This window comes from Anarrhichthys ocellatus, unplaced genomic scaffold (genome assembly GCF_004355925.1).
Source record: "Anarrhichthys ocellatus isolate YVR2014 unplaced genomic scaffold, GSC_Weel_1.0 scaffold3, whole genome shotgun sequence".
NCBI lineage: Eukaryota > Metazoa > Chordata > Actinopteri > Perciformes > Anarhichadidae > Anarrhichthys > Anarrhichthys ocellatus.
This window is the reverse complement of record NW_022280033.1, coordinates 10,713,863-10,741,004: the sequence shown is the minus strand read 5'-3', so window position 1 is coordinate 10,741,004 and position 27,142 is coordinate 10,713,863. Positions and strand designations below refer to the sequence as shown.

The following is a 27,142-nucleotide window of genomic DNA, read 5'->3' as shown; positions in this document are numbered from 1 at the left end:
CCAGCATGACATGATGCTAATTAAATTAAAATTATCTTATTTATAGGGCCCAAGTGTTTTGCTGACGCGGATGACGTCAGCGGTCATGTGACCCGCTGCAACCAACGAGGAGTCCAGGGCGTGGTCTGCCTCGATCAGTTTAGCTACACAATGAAAGATCCCCGTTAATTTGAAGCGAAAGATGATCTCCTTTCTCACTTTACATTATGATGTTGTAGCGCTTCGTCCTGGGAGCTGATTTTTGTTTCCGTTGCCGTTTCTGTCGGTGGGAATAATAGCAGGCCGCCTCTGAGCACCCATCATAATGCATCCGATGCCTGTGTGCTCCGATACCCGCGGAGACATATTTGACTGTATACAGAGAGGCAATATTGAAATGTGTATACAGTTCGTTCAGAATGACCGATCGGTTCTCAGGATAAAAGGTAAGGTGGAATAAGATGCAATTAAAATCTTGATCTGGTCAGTGTTGCTCTTTTAATTACAACATATTTGTGAAACTACAGGCCACTATTCCTACTGTGTTCCTGTCTGTAGTTTTTAGCCTTAAACTGTGATGGTATTTCCTGATTTGCTCAGTATTATAAGCCAGAAAACTGCTGATGAACAAGAGCACAAACTTGTTATCCCTATGTCATATGTCTGTAATTCACATTTTGTATATTGAATGTTATAATGTGAACATTTTGTGAAAAGCATTGAACAAGTAGCCTACCAATTTTTTATCTTGCTATTTTCAAAGGAACACTTTAAACTTTATCGTGCTCCAGTGTCTCCTGCTGTGATTTTGTCACATTTCCAAGGGGAAAGCTAACCCTGCTGCAGCTCCTCTGTGAGATGGTCTGGCTCAGATGTAGATGGACAGATCCTGTGACAACACAGCGCAAAGTCACATTGTAGCAAAGGCAACTCTATCCCCGGACTCCAGAGGGTTGCAACGATCAACAGGCTGACAGACTGCGCATTTATGTCAGGCTTATATTGTTGGTCACAGAGACTGCAGATCTGACTGTAATGTGCTTGTGTTTGTCTTCATCCAGGCTGGGGTGGTTTCACCCCGCTCCACTACGCGGCCCTCCATGGTACCCGCTCCCTGGTTGACCTTTTCCTTAGTTTTGGAGCTGACCCCAACGCGACATGTGACGCAGGACAGACAGCCTTTCATTTTGCCTGCAGGTGAGCAATAGCTGCATATTTAGGTCTCTAGTGTTAAACAAATACGCCTGGATTCTCGATGGGACAATGTCATAGTGTGAGCATCATGCATTTTGTTCTGTGCTGGATCCAGTGTAATAACAGCTTGTGCTTTTGACTCCCATCAGGCAAGGAAACATCTATATCATACACCAAATGATGCAGTATGGAGCTGATCTGCGTCTCATTGACCGGCAGCGAAAAACGTCACTGCATCATGCAGTCACGGGGGGCAGCATGTGAGTAGATGAAACGACACATTACAAACCTTGATGTTTTTAGTCTTGTATTTGTTTGGCTATACTCAGTCACACACAAGTATGTAAACAAATGCATGCACTTACTGTTATATTATCTTTCCCAGTGTTGCAGTGCACTATTTGTGGGAGACAGGAATGTTCCGGTTTTCAGACACAGACATGTACCAGGTGACACCCCTTCACCTGGCTGCATCCACAGGCAACACAGAGGTGGTGCGGTATTTGCTCAGAGACCAGGTAGGATATGATGGCCCCTTACTCTCTCACTCACATGCTCCAGTTTGCTAAGAGTATGATACAACTTTATAGAGGAGGTTTTGTTAGGGTACCTATTGCTGTCACACCCACTGAGAATTAACATAAAATTATGTGCCATGACTTTACTCAACTGTTAACTGCTTTTAGTCACTTTTAGCTCATTGTTTTGGTTCTCAATCCTTCGTATTTACAATGTGGTTAAGTGTCACTGTCATCAACCACTCATATAAAACTGTAGGCAAATTAGCTCAGTACCCAACCTAGTATAACCTTTTCAAATAAAAAATTGCATCCATACAAAGATCAGTTTAACCGTAAGATGCATTTGTGAAACTGGAACCAGTGGCGATATCTTTTTTAGCAGCTGTGCAGCTCAACCCTCTGTTTGTGTTTCAGAGATGTGCTGTGGATGCAGTCGACCAGCAGGGAGCGACTGCGCTTCATGTTGCAGCAGAGAGGGGTGGAGTGGAGGTGTGCTGGACACTGCTGCAGAGAACAGGGTGCAGGATGCTCTATCAGAAGAACCACAGCGGCCTCACACCACTGGACCTCAGCAAACAGGGGAAAACATTTAGGTGAATCTGCTGTCTCTAGAAATATCTGGAAAAACACTGACTAGCAGATCTGTATGGGATAGAAACACCCCTCAGTACCTTCAGATATCCAGAAGGTTTGCATTTACAGATTACTTCTTCCTCTTGGGATCCTGATGCTGATTAATACTTTGCTATACTCTGTATTTTTCTCCAGACATCAGCAACTCACCAAGCTACTGAGTCGGTACATTCATGAGCCACTACACCACAAGCCCAGGGAGTCTCATGGTGATTATTCCTCTGTAGTGTGTGTTTATGTGTTGAGTTTTTCACACATCTTTGTATGTTTATATCATGTGTCTTTTCTCACCAGTTTTGTATTACTGGACACTGCTTTTTCCAACCCTGAGTGGAGCTGTCATCCTGCTGATAGCAGCCATGTTGGGAGGCTACGGGGGGCTAACCTGCGCTTTGCTCTTCCCCTGGCTGGCCAGAAGCATCTTCACACAGTACCACCGCATGACCACATACCAAAGGTTTGACATTTTTTTTACATGTGAAATGTTTATCAGTAAGTCAACTCATTTGACTGTTTTGTTTTACCTCTTTGTTGAGATAGCGTCTGTCTTCCTTCCAGGTTACCCAACCCAATCTACTTGGGAACCCTCATAGCTGGCTTGTTCCATTCCCTGCTCTGCTTCTATGGCAAGATGATGCCTAATATCCTTAACAAATGTAGCACACATTAAGTCTCACACCCAGGCATATTTGCTGTATAATCTGGCTTTTTTTGCCTTGCTAGCAGTATGGGCATAAGGATGTCAATGTTGGTTCGTCTGTCTGCCCAGCCAACACATTGGTTCGGAGAAGGATATATTAACCAAAGGCCGGATTGCTTTAAAATTTGGTCCTTAATTATAATGGTCTTCACAGGATGATATCTGAATATTATGGTGCCAACCTCAGGTCAAGCAACATTGTGACCAACAAGTGAAAGTTGGGGTTTTCATGTAATTATCTGTGAATAGTCCCCAGAGGTTGAAAATCCCAATGTTTTTCATTATCCTTTGACCTTTCCTCTTGTGCCATCATCGAGTCACATTTTCCACTTGTACCCAATTAATATTTAAAGTCTATTATGCAGTGACCTATCCATGCTCCCCAAGGAGAACATTTGTATTTTGGATACTCCACAAGCTTTCCTGAAAACATTTTTCAACATGGCCAGTGCTGTCATAGTAAGACAAATGTATTCTAGGATTTTGTAAATTGAAATGACAATGGTTCATCCTTAACCTTTTGAATGTGTGTGGTCAAACAGTGTTCTGGTCCATGTGTCAATGGTCCACTTCTCCTTGGTCCTCATTTTGCTCTGCAAGGTTATGACTCAGGACCCCGGGACACTGGACAGAGCAGATGTAGATCCTCGGTTCTCCTGTATCGCTGACCTGGTGGAGGACAACCAGAGCCCTCACAGGTTTTGTCCATACTGTGAGGTAAGACGCTCACGCGGGTCAGAGAGCATACCCCCATATCTACCTATACATCTAGTTATCAGTTTCGGTCTAAATGTACACACAGCCATTCTCCTCTTGGTGTGTTCCTTCAAAAAGCAATGAATCAATGCTGTGACAATTTAATGGGATGAAATATTTATGTCAATTAAGTCATAGCCAGGTGATTTTCATCAATTAGTGAAAGGTCTGCTTGTGAAGACGGTTGCTGGTAAATTTAAAGATGCACATTTTTTCGTCCATGGGCTACATCACATCAACAATACGTTGCTCTCCTCCCACCATGTCTTTGCTTTCCTCATAGTTGTTTCCGCCCGACTACACTAAACACTGCAAGCTGTGTGAGATGTGCATCAAAGACTACGACCACCACTGCCTTTTCCTCAACCGGTGCGTCGGCCGTGGGAACCACCGCGTCTTCCTCTTCTTCATCCTCTCCATGGTGATTGCCCACCTGCTTTTTATTGCCACGGCAACAAGTTACCTGTACGGCAGGATGCCCGCGAGCCATCATGGCTTGTCATCGTGGCTGACATTGTTAGGGGAGGAGTTCTGGGTCGTGGTATTGGTGTCAATGAATGGACTGACGGTGTTTTGGGAGGTGTGGCTACTGGTTGAGCAGTTTGAGTCCGTGGCCACAGGAACGACCACCTACTTCAGACAGTGTGAAAGCTCCGCACGGCAGAGGTCAGTAGGGCAGCGCTGGGCTATAGTGCTGTCGTTTCTGCTGGAGGGTCGAAGACGGGTGGGAAGAGGACAATCAAGAGAGGACAAAACTGCCATAGACATTTGAAAATGTCAGTTTGTCTTGTATCCAGCTGGTTTGTGTCATCGCTCACTTGCTTCACCGTTCACAGATTCTCTAACGCCATCATGTTGTACTTCAATGTAAAATTTGGTCAAATCTCAATATTCTATTTTAATATACAGTAGGCTACAGAATAGATTAGTCAGCGGATTTGTGTCTAGCAGGATAAGAGTTTTGATGTTCACCTAGTTTTTAGAAGCCTCACAGAATACTTTTAAAGGTATCAGTGTTCACATTAACTTGTTGGTTTGCATTGTTCTGTGTCGTGAAGTACTTGATTCCAAAACTGTGTTTTAGCAGGGAACACCTCTGAATGAATGCTCACATTTACACCTGTTTTCATGTTCTACATCAGCTTCATTTTTTTAAATGTCATTGTTATATTTGTTTTGAAGAAAAGTGTGTCGTGGTGTAAAAAGCACTGTTCAAAGTTGTGAAGATTTGTGTAGGCTACTCATAACATTAGCAAGTCCTGTGATTAGTGATAATGGTAACGTGCACTGAAATACTTTGTTCCTGACATAATGTCATTACCTCTCTGACCTGCTCCCAGTCATTTGAGCCATGACACTTCCTCTGCTCTCACTAATGAGGCATGCTCTTTTCATGCCTTCAATTAAACACACTCATTTCCTTTGTTTCCCTCGGGGCTATATTTCCAGATTATAGATGATGTTCCCCACATCTCTCAGAGGCTGGTGTGTCTGGACTATGTGAGAGGCTATGTCATGTGATTTTATTTAGTGTCTACTGTACTGCCTGTCATGCATATGGAGAGGTTAAGATGAGCGCATGTAAGCCTGTGACTGCTGTTACTGTATTGTTCTGTCCCTGGATCAGTGTTATTGTATCTATTTTATATATGTACTGATGTGGTTACACAATTTGTTTTGGTTTCCAAGATGATACCTCATTTGTGCCATGATGTTTATATGCTGAATAAAAAACATCACTGAAATTTGTAAAAGTAGAATGTTTCTTATTTATCTTTCACAGTGGTGGAAGTACTGAGATACATTACTGAAGTAAAAGTAGAAATATCATAGCATAAAAATTGTCCATGTTGAACTCCCAAGTTCAAAAAGTTAACTTAGGTAAAAGTACAGAAGTATAATCTGCAAAATGTGCTTAAAGTATCAAAAGTAAAAGTACTCATTATGCAGAATCGCCCCTTTTTCCTTTTGTATTATTGTATAATGTTGTATTATTCTGTTTTCATCATAATTCATACACGTAAGAGCATTTAAATGTTGTAGTTGGTCAATGTGGAGCCAATTTCAGATACTTTGTATACAGTAGTAGTACTGCATGATTTCATATGATATGCTTTTATGGTGAAAGTAACTTTTAGTGTCAAACCTAGTGGATTAAAAAGTACAATATTTTTCTCTGAAATGTAGAGGTATAAAGTAGCATAAAATGTAAATACTCAAGTATGTCCAAACTGTACCTAAGTACAGTACTTGTGCTTAGATACGTTTTTTTCAAAGCTTGTGACCGTCCCTCTTGATTTCAATTCTCAAATCACGAACAGCCAGAGCATTAATTTTTACCCTCTTGTGAGTGGAGGAAATGTACAGTAATGCCATCCAACAACTTTTTTTACACAGAAGTCAGGCATTTTCACTTCTCCATCAAGGCAGCTCACTTCCTTAGTGAGAGACAGACTGAAACATTTAGAGAAGGAGGACGGCAGGAGATCATCGTATATGATAAGTTCTATTTCTCTGTAAAGCAGTACCTATCACAGCAGCTGCTTGGGACTGTGATGCTTTCTTGTGTAGCATAGAGAGTTTGGCTCCAGACTGAGAGTCGTCTGGTCTGCCCATCCGAGATGACATGGCAAGTAATACTCGCATGACTGTCTTTATTTCCTTCCTTCTATCAGAGTCTGTTCACATCAGCATTCTTCGAGTGCATGTCATTGGTGTGTTACTGATGGCAGCAATAGTAGTCCTTTCTCTTTGGGTATGTGAATGTCATTTGATTTGTTTCTTAGTAATTATCAATCCAGCAGAGGACTGAGATTTCAGTATTGCCATTGTTTAGAGCCTGTGTGTGTGCACGTGTGTGTGTGTGTGTGTGGGTGTGTGTGTGTGTGTGTGTGTGTGTGTGGGTGTGTGTGTGTGTGTGTGTGTGTGGCTCTAGAAGTGGCCCCTGTGGAGAGGGATACAATGTGCAGACAGATCCACTGCCTTGAAACCATCCAGGACTCCTCTGACCAGTGACAAACCAAAGAATTGGCAGGTAAAGCTCTCTTTTAGTTTGTTTTACAACAATGATCATTGTATCAAGCAAGGTGATGATTTATGTTGTTTAAGATCAAACTTTCTTATCTGAGCTTTCGTATAAAGTTAAGCTCTGATCTTCAGATATTTGTCTGTCAGGTTATGAGCTGATCATTTGAAAGTGTTAGGAATTACATTCCCAAAGTAATGTTATCAGGAATGTACTGCTACTACTTTATAAAACCTTTATTTAGCGAGTGTATAGTGGGGACCATTTGTCATTGATTGTTACGTTTGAGCTGAGTAGGTTATTATTTCTTATGAAAAAGCTGAGTCAGCAGTGTCCCCGTACCGTATTTTAGTGTCATCCAGCCTCTTGAACTGCAGCATTAATCTGCTTTATCACATCCTCTACAAACCAACCAGGCTGAATAGAAACAAGAACATCACACCCCTGAGTATTTGGGCTTTCATTCTACACATTTTGAGTGACTGAGTAATGTCACATTTCCTTTCAGACTATAAGTCTTAGCCTGTAACAGTTCTAATATTAAATATGAGTGCTATACAGTTAAGTTTTGTCAGTTTTAAACACATGTCTACCCAAATGTATAATACATCTGGTACAGACAATACAATAACTTAGCCACTTGCTCTGCATCAAACATTTGATGGTACAAATGATGTCAGTAAAATCAAACGTATTGATCTGAGGTTGTACTTCACGTACAGATGAGGCCATAATGAATCTCCATGAGCAAACAGCCAGAGGGATTGTGAAGACTGCGGAGCGATTGCGGGAGCCAATGTAAAGAAATGGGTGACAAGACAGAGGACACACAGCCAGACATATTTATAGACGGTGAGAAATTGATACTGAGAGTGTGCAGCAGACGGCAGAGAGGCAGATAGCAAAGGAGAGAGAGAGAGTGGGCAGGGCTCTAGGTACAGTATGTGAGAACAACAGCACGCCGGGCCGTTGGGACAGACGGGGGGAGTGAGACGAAAGAAAGAAGGGGGAGGAAGACCAGAGTGTGTGGTTAAGTGCTTGTAAGTGTGTGTGTGTGTGTGTGTGTGTGTGTGTGTGTGTGTGTGTCTGTGTGTGTGTGTGTGTGTGTGTATGTGTGTGAAATCAGACAGAGACAGTGTCCAAGTGCAAGACAGTGAGCCAAGGAGAGAGATGCTCGGAGAAGATGAGGAGTAACAGGGCGAGGCAGCAGCGAGAGGCACTGTGTCCGTGTGTGTGTGTGTGTGTGTGTGTGTGTGTGTAAGGAATAGTGTGCGAACAGAGGGATGCAGTCATGTCTCTGTGAGAGGGAGCAGCACAGCAACGGTAACCATGCTGAGCCCCAAGATAAAACAGGCACGCCGGGGTAAGCACAGTCCCACCTCCTCTTTCTCCATCCCTCCATCTATTTTCTCTCCTTTCTTGCTTCTTTCTGTTTCTCTGCAGTCCATCTCTTTCTCCCCCTCTCTCGCTGTCTCCGCAGAGCTCCATTTGTCCTGCTGTCTTTGTAATAATGTGACATCAATATCGGTGCCAGTGCTTTCATTTATGATGACATCAAAAAGGTGGAACAGTTCCATATTAGTAGCACCGGTGTCATTCTGCATCCCAGTGACCATTGTTGTCAGCGATGACCTGAGTTTTCTCGCATGATCTGAAGTGTTGAGGATTTATCTTCCATGTCCAGAGTTAACCGGCTCTACTACAGAGTGATGTCATCCCTCGTGTCTCTCGATTATACCGTGCTTATTCCTAAAGGATTTGAACCTGGTGGGGGACACAGTGGGTTGTCGTAAACATGGCTTCTGGAAAGATGATCCTCCCTCCAACAATGGTCTGCATCCTGACATTTTCACACCTGAACACGTGAATACATCTCTGTTTGTTCAGGGTTTATTGGACTAGCTTTTAGTTTGCCTGGTCTTGACAGGTGACTCTAGATCAGCGGTGATGAAAGGAATGCAGGGTTCGCCACTCGTGTAAATCACAACAGCTGACCCTCAAACATAGTTCTTCTAACGCCGGGTAAAACCCACCGGTGACCGCTGAAGTCGGTACGCCAAATATACATGCCTATCACATGACTGTGTGAAGATGAATAGGGAACCTCCAAATCACAGGAACAACTCCTGGCACTGAGATTATCATGATGCAGCAGAGTATAGCTGTGCTCTTCATAGCAGATGGTTGCTATAGACAACTGACACATGCTATTTTAGGTGGCTCAAGTTGAGGAAATTGACTGGTATTGTTTTTTAGAGAGGAGTATCCACGTGAGCATGCAGCTTTAAGAATCCTTAGTTTGTTGTGTGCGTTTAGGCGGGGTTGTGGCGTTATTTCTCCCTTGGCAGCCGTCTTATTTGAGACCAGCAGTGAACATAAGACCATAAAAGATGTTGGGAAGGACAAGTGCCTCTTCTTTCTCCGTCATGAACACAGTCGGAGAGTGCAGTGGCCACTTCACTTCGCTTGCCATGTTTTGTCCGCTTGCCATCTCTCATTTGCTGTAATGGTATTCTCCTCTGATTAGATTTCCAGCTCTGCTCTCCTCTGACCCTTTTATGCAGCATCATACTGGATCTGCACTCTGAAGCTGAGATATCATGAATCCTAGAGCAGTTAAGTCATGTAGAGTCTTACGGGAAGTTATTGGTAAAACTCTGAGCTGTGGTTGAGGCAATTCTCTCATTATCTGTGTAGCTGAATATATGTAAATTTGAGGATGATGACGTGCTCAAAGTCAAGAAATGATGCACTATATATGTAGGTGCAAAAATACCACAAAGACTGTGTTCAAAAAATACAATTAATACATGTGGGAACATTTCATTTGTTGATAATCTAATACATTATAGCAGTCTAATGAGATGAATCATTCAAATAGTTGAATAATTGAATTACTGGTAGTTGTATTGAATATCCAAAAAGTATTAGCTGTGGTGGTGGAATGGTATATTTATTCAAGTACTGTACTTAGGTACCCGATGAGGTACTTGTACTGTAGTCAATTATTTCGATCTGATGCTGCTTTACTTGTTCCACATCAGTTCATTTCAGAGGTGTACAAAATGTATAATGAGCTTAAAATGCATTCTCAACAGTAAATAAAGTAGTTTCAATTTGCTCCACTGCATCAAACAAAATGCTACGGTAATACATTGTTAATAACTAATGTGATTATAATATAATGTAACACTGACCAGGACCATTTTTATAATGGGTACATAATGAGTACTTTCACTTTTGATTCCTAAGTGGTGGAAAGTAACTAAGTATATTTACGCAGGTACTTAAATACACATTTGAGGTGCTGTTCTTGTACTTAACTTCAGTATTTCATTTAATACTTCTACTAAGCAATTCAAAGAGAACTATTGTACCTTTTTACATATACTAGTTACACTTACATGTTTCTTTACAGATTAAGATTTAACAGAAAACATATGATCAGTTTTATAAAATATTATGCACTGTTATAGATTAACAGTATCCCTGCTAACAGATTGATGCATCAGTATAGATAACTCAATAATGTAGTATACATCAGTGAAAGATTTACAGGAGCCATTTCTCTGCTATATTAGTACTTTCTACTTTTGATACTTTAAGGACATTTACTAATAATAATTAGGTATTTTTACTTATCTATACTTTTTACGTGTAATGGGGTATTTTCACTATGTGCTATTGTAAGGGTAGTGAGTAAAGGATCTGAAAGCTCCATCACTGATTGTCACTATTGAACCCATGTGTATTATTTTATTAAATACAAATTAATGCACTTTGAGTAACAGTTTATTTCCTGAAAAGATAACAATTTCATCCTTGTACATGAGTTCTTTGCTGACAGTAGATGAAAACACCAGTTCCTCTGTTAAATGTCCTGCCTCTTCTTTAAGGATGTTAAAAAACACGGCCAGGTCTGCTGTATTTATAGACCCTGCTCTGCCTGCTCCTGCTGTCAGCATACAGTTTTATTAATGACTGCTTCACGTGGTCTCTAGTCTTCTCCCTTTCCAGCAATCATGACTCTGCAAATGAAGGACATCCAAAAAGGGAACAAATAAAATGAGGGACGCAGTCAGAGAGCTGATAAGCAAGAGAGAGGGAGAGATTTAAGTCCAGGCCCTTGCAGATACCCTCCCTGCTGTCCTCAGCAGAAAGCAAGAGGCAATTAACAGGAAAAAGGACGCCATTGATTTCTCTCTCTCTCTGCCTTCTGTTTATCTCTCTCCCTCTTTCTCTCCCCGTGACTCCCCAGGGATCACTCTACTGTCGCTGTTTTTGCTCTGTACCTTTGACATACCTTTGCTCATATACAATCCATGCTTGTAATCAGTCTGCAGCAGTTAAAGTGCAACCTGATCCAAACCAATACTCTTCTCTGTGCCGCAGTGAAATTGAAAATGATATATACCCTCATTAATATCTGAGACACATAATAAAATGTAATGGAATAGATGGATGAATATCATCTTAAACAGGATGTATTTTCTGCAAAATGGAGGCCATGCCTTGGTTTATTGACTTAGGAGGAAATCTGAATGCATGGTCAAGCCTGTGGGCTTAGCTGCGTCCAAGAGAGACTTCTGTGAACAATGATTCAGGATTGTCTATGGGTGAATTTTTAGAATAATAGCAAAACAAAGACAGAAAATCCCCAAATAACATGAACCCTCTGTCTTTGTGTAATCTCTATTTCTTTATCTCATTCTGGTGCACTGAATCCTCTTTCCCTCACTTTATCTCTATGTGTGTGTCCATGCAGCGCGGTCCAAGAGCATGGTGCTCGGAGAGTTGTCTCGGGTCTCCAGGCCCTGCTCTCCTCTGGATCAGGAGAAGGCACTGAAGGCAGGCTGGCTGAAGAGACAGCGGAGTATCATGAAAAACTGGCAGCTGCGTTGGTTTGTCCTGAGGACCGAAGCTCTGTATTTCTACAAGGACCAGGATGAAACCAAGGCACAGGTGATGCTCACACAATAACACACAAGACAGTTAACTTCTGTCACCTGTTGCCCCAGGAGGCTGCACTGCTGCGTGTTTTGATTCATTCGGATTCAAGGCCCGATACGTATTGAAGCTTCATGAATTTTTCTGATTAGGATTTTCCCCCAGGTCCAGTCACTCCATTGTGTGTTCTCCAACTCTGAAAATAACTTATTGATTCTTTAAAATTAGGCGACAAAATATATTTTGCTGCCCTCAAGTAAAATTAAACCCTTTTCTGCATTCACGTGACCATGGTTTTTAAAGCTACAAGCTCTTATCTTTATATTTTTGATGTAAAACTAAAGCTGGATAAATATCCAATCATCTTTCACACAAAAATCATCTCTTTAAGACATCTCAACACTCTCCATTAAAGTCATAGTGTGTTGTTATTGCCCTGACACACACACTGATAATGTGGTAACTAGCTGCCCTGTGGTTCTGCTGTAAGCACTTAGTAGCTGACCTTAGACCCTCTACATGGTCAAGGGATCCAAACTGCACAGAACAGGAAGTGCCAGATGGATAAATAGATGTTTCCCTGAGTCATCCCCCCCTCCATTATCATTACCTCCCTCTGTTGGACAGATGCCAAGAGCTCAGTGTACTCAGAACTCTATAATGTTCAACATGCTCTACACGTCCAAGTCCAGAACCACTAATTGATTTCTTGTTTGGCCCTTGAATACCATTGATGCAGGTGTTTCTCACGCGTGCCTCTCTTTTCCCTACAGGGTTGTATTCCTCTTCAGGGCAGTCAGGTCAATGAGCTGCCTGCCAATCAGGACGAGCCTGGTCGTCACCCTTTTGAAATTGTTCCAGGTGAGTTGGCATGGTGACAACTCTGTGTGTAAGGAAGTCTTGTTCAAGTGATGCTGAACCATCTGTTTAAGTGTTTAAGTGTCAAACAAACAAGATTTGTCTAAAAGAAAAATGTATATTACACTAAATCCTGATGAAGCACATCTGATATCATTTCCCACCAATACCAACACTTAAAGTGAGTTTTTAGTGCTCAGAAGATGATTAAACTCAAACTCTTGAAACACCACTAGAGCATTATCCTGATGCAGGTTTGCTGTAAATTACACAAAGTATCTCTCTGTGTCGCTTGAAATGATGACCATACTGTAAATCCAGCAGGTCATATCCTCTGTGTAAACGTTGTCGACCCAGAATCAAAGTAAATCAATAGCTACATATGAGTATCAGGCCGTAACACATGCATGAAATATGCAGAACAGCAGAAAGAATGTGATTTCAATGGCCATGTTTCTGAGGGTTCAACAACGGCTTCATTCATCTTTGCTCTTGACAGCGTGGGGTCGGCATGACTATGGTTAAACAGTGGACAGTATGTACAGCAGATAGATCAGAGGGTCTGCTTTGATGAAAGAGAGAAAGAAAGAAAGTTGTACTTGCATCGACTAAGTTAGGAGTTGGAAGATATGAGACAGTTTGCATCGTATAACTTTCATGGAACGGCATCGTGGGTTACTCATTCCTCAGTTGTAGCCCTTATTTTCCTCAGGTGGTCCAAGTTCAACATGGGCCATTACTGCAGCAGGTTGACTAGCACCCTGACATTTTATCCTGAGGACGAAGTTTCCATCAATGATGGTAGTAAGTATTTATTTTTTCAGCTATGGGGCGTATCGCCCCTCTTGAATACTTTGCAAAGCAGATTGAACTGCCGAACAGTATCGTATATATATCTCCCTCTCTGGCTTTCTGTGTTGCTGGGATTAACAAGGTCTTGCAATGATGTTCTGTAACATACATGTTTTCCTCATCCCAACCTATTTATCATCCTCCACTTCACAGGCAGCCGCTGGTTTCAATTCATTTACAACAGGAAGAAAATCAACTTTGCTCATCATGAAAAAAAGACAAGATGCTCATGCTAATGAATTGCCTTCAGGTTTTAGGTCGATGCAAGCCAATTTCCATACAACTGAATGGAGACCAATGTCTGCTTTAAATTCGGAAAATCCTATTTAGAACACTTTGATGTGCTTTGGAAAATGGTAAACAGTTGTGCAAACTAAATGCAATTTGTAGTAAATGGGGGTGTGGTCTGTTAACATGTGAGATGGTCCCGGGTGTCACTTTGTAGAGAAAGTGTGTTAATGAAAAGATACTGAGGAAAAAGTCCTGGACAGAAAGACAAAGGAGACATGGTGCAGTTGCTGGTGTCCACAGGGAACACTACTCTTTCTGGGTAATTTCTCTCACACAACACGCTATGCACCACAGCGCACAACTTCATAAAGAATGCAGCTATATACTGATATATAGCCGACACAGTCAACACCACCAATTCTACTTCCAAAGATCACTGTCTTTTGGATTGTATCATAAGAAGGTTTTCATCAGCAAAAAATGAAAGAACATTTTATGAACAGCAGCTTTGATGCTTTTATTTCCATCTGTAACTGAGTAGTGCTTCCACCTCTTCGAAAAGCAAGCGATTGCAAAGTCGCATGAAGGGAGAGAGCTTCATAGTGTAATCAAAGCTAAACTAAAATCAACTAAAATGTCAAACTAAAATGTCAAACCAGGTGGTATCAAGCTGTGTGCAGCCAGAGGAAGCACACAGGGAGGCAGAGCTGCATGGCTGCGTGTTTGTACTTTACAGAGGTGCTGGAGTTAATAAGGTTATTGGAAATACTGATAGTTCTTGTTGGTAGAACTGCCTTCTTTACAAATGATACAGTTCGTGTGATCAGCAAAGTACTTTTAAAAGTGTTAGTCACCGTGTCCTATTGATCCAGAAAGTGATGAAATATGTTTGTGTTTCCAGGAGTGGCTGGAGAAAAGGATCGAACAGGCATCAGCCACGAATCATTCCTGCTGATGGCCAACTCTCAGAGTGACATGGAGGAATGGGTCAGAGCCATTCGTAGAGTCATATGGGCTCCTCTTGGAGGAGGTGTGATTCTAAAACATATTTATACACATATACGCAAATGCTCACATAAAGCACTTTTTACAGTAATTAAGCAAATATATGACTAATTATTTAAAGAGGGGACTTAAACTTCTTGGGCACACATAAGGAAACATTCTGTCTATTAATCACCTGACTGGTGTTCATTTTCTGTGTGGCTGCAGGTGTCTTTGGGCAGCACCTAGAGGAGACAATGTTGTACGAGGCCCAGTGTGGCCCTCAGCGACTGGTCCCTGTGCTGGTCGAACAGTGCGTGTGTTTCATACGTGAACATGGGCTCCAGGAGGAGGGCCTTTTCAGGGCCCCTGGACAGACCAATCATGTGCGGGAGCTGCAAGATGCCTTTGACCGTGGCGAGAAGCCAGTGTTTGACAGGTGATGCAGTGGGAGGGGGCATTTTATCGATAGCAGCATGCCAAGCTATAATCTATGCTGTCCAGTACTGTATATTTCCCTGTCTCTTACAGTACCACGGATGTCCACACAGTGGCATCACTGCTAAAGCTGTACATACGGGAGCTGCCGGAGCCTATAATCCCGTTCTCCAAATACACACAGTTTCTCTCTTGTGCTCAGCTTCTTACCAAGGACAAAGCAATGGTAATCACATGTCTGCTCAACACTTCACTGGTACATTTCCAAACTATTGTCTCAACAATAAACATGTCTTATTTTTCTTCAAGGGTAAAGTGGAGCTAGGCAAACAGGTGAAATCCCTTCCTCAGGTCAACTACAACCTCCTCACATACATCTGCAAGTAAGTTCACACTTTTGTCGTCTGCTGTATATAGTTGTTAAGCCCACTGATGTGACTGTGATGGGTTTAATTGTTGCTGCTGTCCCATTTACTGTTTGATGATTTGTGAGCCTGTCATACAAGAGGAATGACATTCATTACACCCACATCCTCGTCATCAGGGAAAGTGGCATCACATTGATTGAATCTGAGTGTGCATAATTGCATGTCTTCTCTGCCTTCTATTCAAATATCTTCAGCTGAACCCACACACCACAGACTCATGACTCAGTCTTCATTTTCTTTGAATTTATTAGATAAAAAAGAACTAAGGGTTTCTACCGATTCTAAGCAGAGCAGTCAATACTGTTGATTTTATATAATATGTGGAAATAAATTCTGATTTTGGTTCTTTCTTTTTCAGGTTTCTGGATGAGGTTCAATCTCACTCCAATGAGAATAAAATGAGTGTTCAGAATCTGGCCACTGTGTTTGGACCGAATATCCTTCGGCCCAGAGTAGAGGATCCAGTTACCATGATGGAGGGTTGGTGATAATGTTTATATAAATAACAATTTGTGCCACAAACTTGCTTCTTAATCAATACGAACAATGCCATGAAACAGTTCGATTACACATGTACTGTATGTGTGTTTGTCATTATCAACAGGAAGTTCGCAGGTGCAGCACCTCATGACTGTGCTGATCAGTGAACACACTAGACTTTATCAACGGGAGGAGACGGAAACTGAGGCCAAGATTCCCCCACAGCAACAACAGAGTCCTCTCCAACGGTGCAAAGTGGAATGGCTCTCACGAGAAGACACTGGCCCCCCCACCCTCCAAAACCCCTAAAGAGGAACCCCAATCTTCAACCCCTTCTAAAGACAGTAAGCCGACTGCACCGAGCCCCATTACAGTGTCGGAGAAGGGTGAAGATGGTCAGATTGAAGGAAAGGGCAAAGGTAAGACAGAAGAAAAAGTTGATGGACAAGCAGATAGCAAAACTGAAGCGAGAGGTGGAAGTGAGGTAGCCGTTAGCCCCAGTAAACAGTCTAAAGCCTTGCCCTGGAGGAGCTCCTTCAAAGGAGGTGCAGCATCTGGGGGGCAAAGGGGGAAAATAGGGGGGTCGGCGGGGGATGTGTCAGCAGCTGGTGGGAGCAACTGGCTGATTAATGGCCTGTCATCCCTCCGAGCTCACAGGCGCACTACCTCATCTGGTGAAAGACTAAAAGACTCTACTACGAAGGATTCAACCCTCTCCCATAAAGAGACCACTCTTCCACTTAAGGATACACAGAGAGACTCTGATGAAGACTCCTCTCAAACACCCCTGTCTCATAGAGCCCTGCTCCAGTCCCACAGACTGTCTGCCTATGAGAATGTTACCCCCTCCAGTCTAAGCCTGCCTGCTGACACATCCTCCATCTGGACATCCTTTGAGATCTCACTGGCCGAGCCAGAGGGAAGCGATAAGGCAGTAAAATTGGGGCAGAGTCAAGAGAGACCCACAGAGGTGAGGGACAGTACAAGTCCTCTGGATAACAGTGCAAGGGGTACTGAGGAGGATCTCACAGGAACAAATGAAGGTATCACTAACATGCTGACCGAGCTCAAGCAGGAGCTGAAGAACCAGAGGACAAGCTACGAAACCTCCATTTGCAAGTAAGAATGAGTCACTTGTCACTTCCTTTCAAATAACCAATTGAAATCAGGATGAATTGTTATTTATAACCTCTTCTTCTCTTCTTTGAGGTTGGAGGAGTCCTGTTCTAAGTACCAGTCCCAGGTAAACAGCCTTGAGGATGAGCTGGACCAGGAGAAAAAGAAGTTTCACATGCTGGAGATCCGACTCAGGAACTCGGAGAGGGCACACCAAGACGCAGAGAAGCGAAACATTCTCCTCCAGAAAGAAATGGATGAGTTCTTCAAAACCCTTGGAGATCTGACCACAGGAGCAACATGGACACACTAGACGAGACCAACCTGCCTTCATCTGGTCCATTAGAGGAGGAGAAGCTTGAATACTGGGACTACCAGTCAGCTCCAAAGCTTTGAAGACCAAATACCTCTAGTGCAGTACTACTTGCCATCGTGTCCTCTTTAGTACAGCCGTCTTGTGCCTACACTGACCAGTGCCGGTGCCAAACGAGAACTCCTCTGGACCAAGCAATCCTTTTACCATTCCGCAAAATTCCTTACTATTATACATCATTTATCATGTAGCTGATTATTTATGAACTTAGTGAGCAGAAAAATACTTACTGATGATAAGAGGTACAGTCTTCCCATACACACCCTGTTCATTTCCCCTTAGCAATCATATTCTCGAAAGAAACGTTAAAATGACAGTAAAAGAAAGAACAATGTGACACATTAAAATTCTACTGTTTTATTTGCTGGAGTTGAAGTTAGACAGTTTACATTTTTGATGTATATAATTGGTCTGTTAGTGAGGCCATTTCAGATCCATAGCTGAACTAGCCCGATCAAAACACTCAAAACAGGTGAACTCTTTGCTGACAGTGTTTGGCCAAACCATCAGAAGACTGCAGCATCATCCCAGTAGTGCCGTATGGCTTTCCCATCTTTCCTCGAAATGTACCTTCACTAAAACCAGATTTTTCATGCGTAGTCTATTCTATCTTTTCTCTTTTTGAGGAGATGAAGGAGAGAAAAATGACAAAAAGAGGAAGCCACAACAGTCAGTTGCGATTGTGGCCCAGAACGGGTCAGGACATGCGTCACAATCCCCAAAGTGCATTCTGGGAGCTGATGCTAGGGGTTACTGCCTGGAGTGTCCAACCATGAAAAGGCAAAGGGACAGGTTGGAATTTGAGCCATTAAATACATCCAAAGGTTACCATGGCAAGTAGTAAATGCCTGTTTCCTGACTCTCAGAAAACATTCATCTACAGTAAAAATGTACAGATCAATCACTGACTATATTAATCTATGAATTATATTGCACAGAAAACAAACAAAAAATGAAACAAAATGCATTTAAATAGTACTTCTGAATGAAATGTACATTACATACAATAAACGCTTCCTAGCTTGAAATAAATAAATAAATAAAGCGAATACCGAAAGAAAAAATTGTTTTTTTCTTATGAATAATGTATGCCATGATATGCATACTGTAACTTCAAAAACATGTGTGTGTGTGTGTGTACACACATGTGTGAGGTAGAACTCAGAAAGACGCACTAGAGAAGAGAAGAGCATCTGTGACAAAGAAGACTGAAAATCATTGAACCGAGTAAGGGCACTTAAATTAAATATGTGAAATATCAGACAGCTGTGAATAATGTCTGACAGGACCTGCCAAAAGGGTAAAGTGACTAATTTAGACTTAGTCTCTGGTGACAGTCCCCAAATACAGAACTAATTCTAGCCAGTGGAGCGGCCTATATTAAAATGTTACAGCGCTAACAGTTATCACTGGCTCCTCACTACGCCACATTTCTATTCACTTACATTCACCCTGTTCATCCTCATCCAACAGACCGTGGCCTACAAATTACATCTACGTAACTAAACAAGTTCAAACACAGTCAGTTAACAGTATGTTATAGTAAAAAAAAAAAGAAATTCAGTGTCAGGGCAATAGACCATTTGACTGCTTGTCAAGATGCACACAATCAAGAGGTGACATAATACTAAGAAGTAAGTTAACTTGGATACACCAAAGGACGCTTTCTACAAGAAAGATGAGGAACAATATCAAAATAAAATCATTCAGTGCAATCGGATCCAAGATGAAGTGCGTTATTGTCTACTGTTAGAAAGAGAAGTGGTGTAAATTCATCCAAGTGACCCAAAAGAAGAATTCAAAAATAGTCAACATAATATTGCAGTGCTAACAGTGTGGTATTCGACTGTGTCAGCAGCTAAAAACAGCGATGTGTAAAGTACACTCAAGTCACTCTCTCTCGTAACATACATCACAGATTCACATCGGAACATACTTTGATTCTTCGCTGAAAAAATACAGTAATAATGATACAATTTCAAACCACAATAATTTACAGCAGTATAGGAGGGGAAATAAAAACAAACTGTACATTAAAAGCGCAGCTCTACAAACTAACAGGAGAAGTTCCATTGGCCTAAATCCTCTCCCATCAAACGCACTGATGAGTGGTTTGCTTTTCGTGTGCACGTGTGTGTACATGTATTGTATGTGTGTGTTATCTGCAGCAGGCCAGTGAACCCAGAGAGGTGTGGCTGTCCAAGCTGCTGTCTGTTTCGGAGGTCGTGGTGGGGTCACTGCTCGGGTCAGTGGGCTCTGTGGACATGGACGAGACATCGTTGGCCGAGGAAGAGGAGGAGGACGTGGGCTGAGGGGGGCTGTCGATCACTGCTGCACCTGTGCTGCGAAAAACAGACGTCAACGCATAGGTTTCATTGAAAATACACAGGAAACTGCCTTCGTCTGCCGAGTCACAAATGCAGGTGTAAACTGTGCATCACACCAGTAAGCACTTTGACTTGCAGGGTAAAAGAGGTGTAGTTTAAACAATTATATTCTGGAAATATTTCATTCTCAAACTTTTATGGCTTCATACATAAAATATATTTCAACTTTATTCATTAAATATTATAACTTGATTCCCAAAATCTCTGATTATCGCCCCAATACACTGTTTACAATGTACTTTACATTGAAGTATTGAAATGCTGTTGAAACATTGATGGTTTGTAACTTTTTAAACCACATTTATCCCAGATTTAACCTACTGCATTTATGAAGTATTCAGTGAATGTGTACAAAATAAAAAGTTTTAAGATCTTTTCATTATTCAATCTTACAGACTGACGTCAAGCCCTCATGTGATTCACTAGCTATCCTTCCCACATCTCCTCATCTACCAAAGTTATAAAGATTACTCACCTAAAGCAGGTGGCTGGCCTCTTATCACGCCATTTCTTGTCCACTCCTCCCATTCACTCACTTCTTTATAAATTAGCACTGAAAGTGAAAGATCAAAAAAAGGTTAAGTCGGGCAGGAGACACAGCGAGAAATCATTGATGTAAATATCACAGAATGTGATGCACTTGTATCTGTAGAGTTCACTTTGTATTGCATACGGTGCAGTCCAAACAGCATCATGTTCCTCGCTTGGACAGGCTGTGCTGGTGTGACTCTTCTAAAATATGAGTGGAGTGTCATCATCACCTGGCAGGGGTTAGGATGAGCTCATCCTGCTGCTCAACTGAAAGTGATATTTACTCATAATTTGAAGTCCTACCATGCTCCACGGAATCAGGTTCCCCACAGTGGAAAACACCAACTGAGAGGCTTCAAAAGGGGGTTTCACGTCATGCAACGCACCTTCTGGCAACTAGAGCGGAGATACAGAGCTCCTCTAGCCAACAATGTCTGTAACCAACTGACATTTACTGGATGTCCCACTGGGTTACTTTAGACATGGTTTATTTTTGTGCTTTCCATGAATAGAAAATAATCACGTCACCACTGGTGAACTGCTAATCATAGAATCTGACCAGCAGGCCATTCTATCTCATTGTAAACACGTGTGATTTGCACAAAGTTCAATGTATAGTGGATTGATTTAACAGCTACTAGCAATTGCATATTAATATATTAAATGTTTAATTAACCAGCTGGTTTGAAACCAAAATTCATCTACTTCTTCCATAACTTGTACTTTTTTTGAAGTGATAAAACATTGCGGATCCCCAACAAAATCGTGAAAGTAAAAAGTATTTTATCAGACTTTTCACTTCAAGATTACTGAATGAAACGTCTTAGGAAATCCCTGTGCTCCCTCAGGAGCGGAGGCTACAAAATACACTGAAACGCACTTGAAACACGTGAAAAATGAAGTGTTGAGTGAAGTGTTAAGAATCCTAGTATGCCGTCTCACCTTTCCACTCGTCCACGGTATGCTCCCTCTCATCCAGGTGTTTGTGTAGGATCTTTGGAGGGGGCTGAGAAGGAGAAAATGGATTAAATGGCACATTGGTGGTGGAAGAGCATTGCTAACTTTCCACTTCAAGTGATGTAATTAAAATCTCATGTGACCCATTTAAGGATCATGCGCTCCGATCAGCGATCCACTTACTGCTTCCACTTCAGCTGGGTCGTACCAAACATTAATATAGGGGTGCTGCAGGGCCTCATCTACAGAGATGCGTTTGGAGGCGTCAATCACTAACATCTTGGATAAGAGATCTCTAGCTTGGCTCGCTGAGGAAAGAAACAACAAATACACAAGATGCTTTGCAATTAATCAATGTCCACAAATGTATTTGATGAAAGAGTTTCGGTCATGATTGGAAAACACACAGTACCTTTCAGTTTGTTGTTTTCAGAGTCGGCAGGGAAGAGCACATCTGGGAAGAGCTTCTCAAAGCTGTACCCAGCATAGCGTGGCCTGTTTTCGACGTACGTTCTCACCGACTGGTTCAGCTTCATTAGAAAGTCCTGAGATGGAGTGCCTAGCTGCTCAATTACCTTGTTCCACTGGTCGATGTCTGATGTGTATACGTTAGGGAAACACACGTAGTCCACAGACACACACATACTTAGATCACAGGATCCAGTGATACAGCCACTCATTCCTTTCCTATGCAGCTAACACAGAACTATCATACACACTCTCTCAGCAACTTTATCATCTGGTTTGGCTCGACATTCTCACAATAGGTGGGTGCAGCAGAGCAATGATGGTGGAAACTTGAGAATGGATAGCAATGTGACAGAGGGAAACTTGTCACAATGGTGTTGCTGTTCTCTTCACACAGAATGAAGTGATGACACGGTGATCAATCAATGATGGGGAAGGATACGATCAGTGCCGGGGAACAAAACGCTGCCCCTGATCATCTCGGCCACTATGCAGCCCACTGACCATACATCCACTGGAGGCGGAAGTTTAGATGATGACGGGGAGGTGGGCGTGCAAACAAAATGGTGAGGTAAAAAATAAATAAACAGGAGAAACAAAGTGAGAAGAATGCAAGCAGAACGGCAGTGGTGTTGATTGAAATGAAAATGGAGAACATGCAGCATCAGCCAGATATACAGTATGAGAGAAAGAGCAATGCAGTGCTGAAGCAAATGAAACCTGACATGTTTACAGCCCATGCAGGCCAGAAAGCTTCAAATAAGGTGTGTTATGACAAGTCCTTATAGCCTGGCACAACATACTGTATTCAAGGCAAAAAACTAACCAGGGAAAGATATAAGAGTCTGCACAGCACAAAGCACAAACCCTTTACAAAGACCGTTAAGATTAACAGCGTGAAGAAGAATTTAAAAAGACCCAAGGATACAGTCCCTTCCTGGGAAGAGGATTTTATGGCGAACCATTTCTGCCAGTATGCAGCCCACAGACCATATGTCCACTAGTGAAGTGAACACGGTAAACAAAGGCGATTAGAGGGACGCACAACAACAGGTTAGTTACACAAAGGAGGTCAGTTAGTGAGCAGTTTCTTACAACAAAGTCCCATCGTGTACAGAAGCACCATGCGGGTTACACAGTGTTAACAGCCAGATTCATCTTCAGGTCCCTGTATCTGAGTTATAAGGGATCCAACACTACAGCTGTAATAACACACACAAAACAAAGTCGCGATTTATTAAACCTATATCTCTCATAATGGCTGGTTTACCGATTCAAGATAATCTAAGGTGATGGGATATGGCAGTAAAAATGTTCAGGGACATTTTTTGACGTACAAACTGGCTCCTCAAGGTTTAGAGATGAGGCCTATTGTGAATTGGGTCGCGATGGTTTGTCATTTTTAAAAGGCGGGTCCCTAGAAAAATAGTTTGGGAAACACTTCTCTACAGTGTAACACCAGTAAGAATAAACAAGGGTTGACAGTGTAGATCGACAGACGCAGTAAATAGATGGTAACTAACCATTGGCTTGGTAGCCCATCCCCAGGATAACCTCTGGTGCTCTGTAGTAGCGTGTAACCACATACGGTGTCATCAGGAGGCCCGTGGCAGCCGTCCGAGCCAAGCCGAAGTCCAAAATCTTCAGTGTACAATCTGACTTGACAACTATGTTACTAGGCTTGAGGTCCTACAGAGGAACACATACCGAACACATTTTTATAGTTAATTTTGTCAATAAGAAGCAATCACAAATAAATGGACAGATGTAGTGACAGCTAATGTACTGGTTTCTCTTTAATGTGTTCAAGTAGCAGAAAGGGCACGATGGAGGGAAACACCTTCGACTACCATTCTGAGACAAAATGGACTCAAAATTACAACATCTTGATCAGCAGCATTGTTCAACCAATGACAGCATTTTGTGATCACAGCATTATCTCTACAAGTCACATGATGATAGCGTGCTACATTCTCCATCATGACTCAAATCCAGCTGATAGCCTGCAGGTTCCAGCTCCTGCAAGCAGCTGTTTCCTAGAATCTGGTCTATGTCATGCTTCTCTCCGCAGTACAAATTGTTTATTAAGGTGTAGAAGAAGGGGAAGCCCCCTGGGCTTACTTCAGGCACACTTGCACTTAGCTAAGGATGTTGTCAAAATGCCTCTTTTAGTTTAGGATTTATCTAAGTTAAAAAAAAAAGGCGACCAGTATCGCACCACATTGGGTCTTCCTCAGGGCATGGCTGGAAAGAGGAGTCCTGAAATTTTTAACTAGATCCTTGGGCTTGGTGCGAGTGTTACTTAGGTAAGCCCAAGGGGTTCCCTTTATCTACAGTTGACAAGTTTGACTTCACCACATTCCCCTGGAGTTTACTACTGTACAACCGAGAGCACGCTGATGTCTCTCTTTTACCTATTAAGGTGTTTTGCTTGCAATAGCAAATGCATTTAAAGTTTACAGTAGTGGCCTCGTACAGTATATATGTTTTGGTTTTTTTCAGGTTTGCTGCTTCTTTATTCTAATGAGGAATTATGATTTAACATTCCCATAATCAACACTTTATTGTTATAATATCACACCTGGCTGCATGTTTCTAATGTTAAGGCAGTCTTTCTCTTCATAATTAGGTGCAATTGTGTATCAGTCTCTGCACACACTTTTCACCTGCTTATTATTGATCCATATGGGGAAATTATACATTCACCTACCCTATTCTATGGAGGTCAGAAGTCTGTACCGACTCACATCAGCTTCAAAAAAGCTGATGTGCTAGTTTTGAATTTAGGTTTCACAAATATTAATATTTTTCCATCTATGTTTTTATAGAGGTTTTATGTGTCCAAATTATTTTCAAGAGGGTTTTCTTGGCAATTAAAAGACTGTATTCATCATCTAATAGTGTGCCAGTTGACCGTTTGCCCTGACAATTCAGTGTCAAGTGTCACAGAGGGTTTAACGGTTCCTCTTCGGGACACTGGCCTTTCATTAGTCTGTACAGTCATGGCCAGCTGATGCTTACCCTGTGAATGATGCCGGCAGCATGGAGGTGTTTGATACCACACAACGTCTGATATAGCAGATAGGACAGCCTCTCGTGGTCCAGCTCCATCTGAATGACCTGGCACAGGTTGGCATCCATCAGCTCCATCACCAAGTACCTGACAGAGCAGAAACAGTTTACACAAGAGGCTTGAGAAGCTCTTCGGCAGGAGAGAGGAACTCAATTTAATGAACAATACATACTGTGTGCTCTAGAAACAAAGTACATCCACACTTCACATATAGTTACTTACACATCTTGGAATTCCTCTAATGATTTTTGTGGTGTGAATACGTTCAATAGGCCAATGATCTGTGGGTATGGAATGAGTCAGAATGATGTTGTCATGTCATTTACTAGGACACATTAAAGCACAATTTAAGTACCACACACACACACACGTAAGCAAACAAAAGGCATTCCAAAAATTCTAAAATACCAAGTCTGCTACTGGTCATGTGACTGCATATATTCTCATACTCACATTTTTGTGATTGACACATTTCATTAGGACTAGCTCTCTGTACGCCCTCTTGGCATGGGTCTGATTTTGAAACGGCCGACTCAGCTTCTTGATGGCAACATTTCGTTCAAGGTTCTGGTCGTAAGCAGAGCTGTGGGGGAAACAAAGTTAGAGAACAGTTTTAAAATATGCTCATATGTGTAGCATAATAGGTATTAGACATTACAGGTTATGGTCACTCCAATAGTCTAAACATCTCTGCCTTTGTCATCAACAAACAAAAACAAGTATAACAAATGAACAGTTTAAATGGATTCATATTTTGATTTCTTGAGAAGACAACAACAGAAATATTCTTTGGTTGTTATGAATGTTCTGGCGACGTATTGGAAACAGTGACCCATATTTCAGCAAGATGCTGTTGACTGAATATGGAGGAAGTTGCAACACTCACCAGACGATTCCCTGTGCTCCTGAGCCGATGGGTCTTAGATTCTGGTATCGCTTCAGTACTGTGAACGTTGAATCCCCAACATCTAGGCTGTAGAACTCTCTTTCTCTCTTGTTTTTATTCATGGCGAAATCTTCGATTACAGCTTTCTGTGCATCCAAAAATGTCCTCTGTGTACACAAAGACGGGCACACGTTTAAATATTTTGAAGGATTAAAACCACAGATACCAGCAGACCAGCCAAAAATGAGAAAGTCAAATTAACATCCCCGCTCCCAAGAAAGCAGATTAGAAGCGAAGGAGTAAAGCCACCGCTGAGTTTCACACTGCGGTTCCTTAACTCAGCAACTCCGCAAACACACCAGGATGGAAGATTTGATACCATCAGCAGTGGTGGCAGAACAGCAGGCCACGGGGAGGTCTACTCCATCATAAGAAACATGACTCCCAGACTGACTCTGTCACACTGGAAAACCAAGCCTGGTGATAATTCCTATGCGTTTGGACCCCAGCTCAGGACTTCAGCCCAGTTCTACTAGCGGGTCTTCCACAGGCACATGTTAACTGGTTCAAGTTGCACCATGCGGCTGTGAGCCCAGATAAGACACAACACAGAGACGTCAATTTGTGTGCATAACGTCCCCGTACATGTTTCATTGAAACCATCTAAAATCAAAAAAAGGAGAAAACTCTACCATTGGCTTCCTTTCCCTTTCTTCCGTTCTTATGCAAGCAGCGTAATCACCCTCCCCACTCCTCCACCCTGCCGACACAAAGTCCATATGAGGGATATAATTGCCAGAATAAAATGAGTCAGCTCTCCTTCTGTTCCTCCAACGTCACAACCACGTACATAACATCCACCTCCCTCACAACATGAAAATAGACATGCCGCCTCTTTTTATACTGCAGACAGGAAGACAATTACGCTCGTCTGCATTATGAAGGCTGTGGTAAGGCCATTATTGTATTAATGGCTACCCATAAGGATAATTAAGGTCAGGTCAGTGCAGGGAGGGAATCACAGGGGGATTTGATCTCATACAATTGTTATTTAGTCACACACACTGTTGATATTACTTCCCCTGCTGTGAAATAACTAGTATTGATGCTTACGACTACATGCTGCATCGACAAATACCTCGGAAATCAATGGCACACTATTAGATTGCAGTTATGTGTCAGCTGCAGTATTTACATTGTACAAGGAATGCAGCAGCCACATCAGTAGACTCAGCAGCACCTAAGAGGTCTGGACCTCATGGTAGGCAGCTCTAATACATCTAGGTGCCTTGTGCATCCTGCAAAGGCAGCAAAATAGTGAGTTC

The 27,142-nt window shown here is 42.1% G+C and overlaps 3 protein-coding genes across 8 annotated transcripts in view; 2 read left to right on the top strand and 1 right to left on the bottom strand.

Annotated features, from left to right (window-relative positions):
- The first annotated feature begins 128 nt into the window (after positions 1-128).
- LOC116401009 (putative ZDHHC-type palmitoyltransferase 6) lies at positions 129-5,528 on the top strand. Its single transcript, XM_031879184.1, has 10 exons — positions 129-425; positions 1,041-1,176; positions 1,323-1,433; positions 1,559-1,691; positions 2,109-2,287; positions 2,463-2,536; positions 2,622-2,784; positions 2,886-2,968; positions 3,554-3,744; positions 4,067-5,528. Exons 1-10 carry the CDS (start codon positions 305-307, stop codon positions 4,553-4,555), a joined length of 1,680 nt encoding a protein of 559 aa, XP_031735044.1. The 5' UTR covers positions 129-304; the 3' UTR covers positions 4,556-5,528.
- A 2,140-nt stretch (positions 5,529-7,668) lies between these two features.
- On the top strand, positions 7,669-18,110 carry arhgap22a (Rho GTPase activating protein 22a). Its single transcript, XM_031872615.1, is given in 11 exon segments — positions 7,669-8,171; positions 11,574-11,770; positions 12,529-12,616; positions 14,598-14,726; positions 14,909-15,119; positions 15,212-15,344; positions 15,428-15,501; positions 15,905-16,026; positions 16,151-16,305; positions 16,307-17,145; positions 17,236-18,110. Coding segments are annotated over 11 exon segments (2,202 nt in total). The 5' UTR covers positions 7,669-8,137; the 3' UTR covers positions 17,456-18,110.
- Positions 17,857-27,142, bottom strand: part of mapk8a (mitogen-activated protein kinase 8a) — a 12,461-nt gene continuing 3,175 nt past the window's right edge. For 3 of the 6 annotated variants that reach the window (XM_031872655.1, XM_031872646.1, XM_031872629.1), the window contains exons 2-12: positions 25,818-25,984; positions 25,385-25,514; positions 25,154-25,212; positions 24,880-25,018; positions 23,382-23,547; positions 22,787-22,858; positions 21,803-21,985; positions 21,574-21,698; positions 21,376-21,439; positions 20,378-20,455; positions 17,857-19,852 (exon numbers count right to left, since the gene is read on the bottom strand). In XM_031872655.1, coding sequence (XP_031728515.1) covers positions 19,674-19,852; positions 20,378-20,455; positions 21,376-21,439; positions 21,574-21,698; positions 21,803-21,985; positions 22,787-22,858; positions 23,382-23,547; positions 24,880-25,018; positions 25,154-25,212; positions 25,385-25,514; positions 25,818-25,939 — 1,317 coding nt within the window. In that variant the 5' untranslated portion in view covers positions 25,940-25,984 and the 3' untranslated portion in view covers positions 17,857-19,673. Of the gene's footprint in view, positions 19,858-20,377; positions 20,456-21,375; positions 21,440-21,573; positions 21,699-21,802; positions 21,986-22,300; positions 22,373-22,786; positions 22,859-23,381; positions 23,548-24,879; positions 25,019-25,153; positions 25,213-25,384; positions 25,515-25,817; positions 25,985-27,142 lie in introns of all 6 variants that reach the window. The other 3 variants (XM_031872638.1, XM_031872674.1, XM_031872665.1) reach the window with 3 other exon arrangements.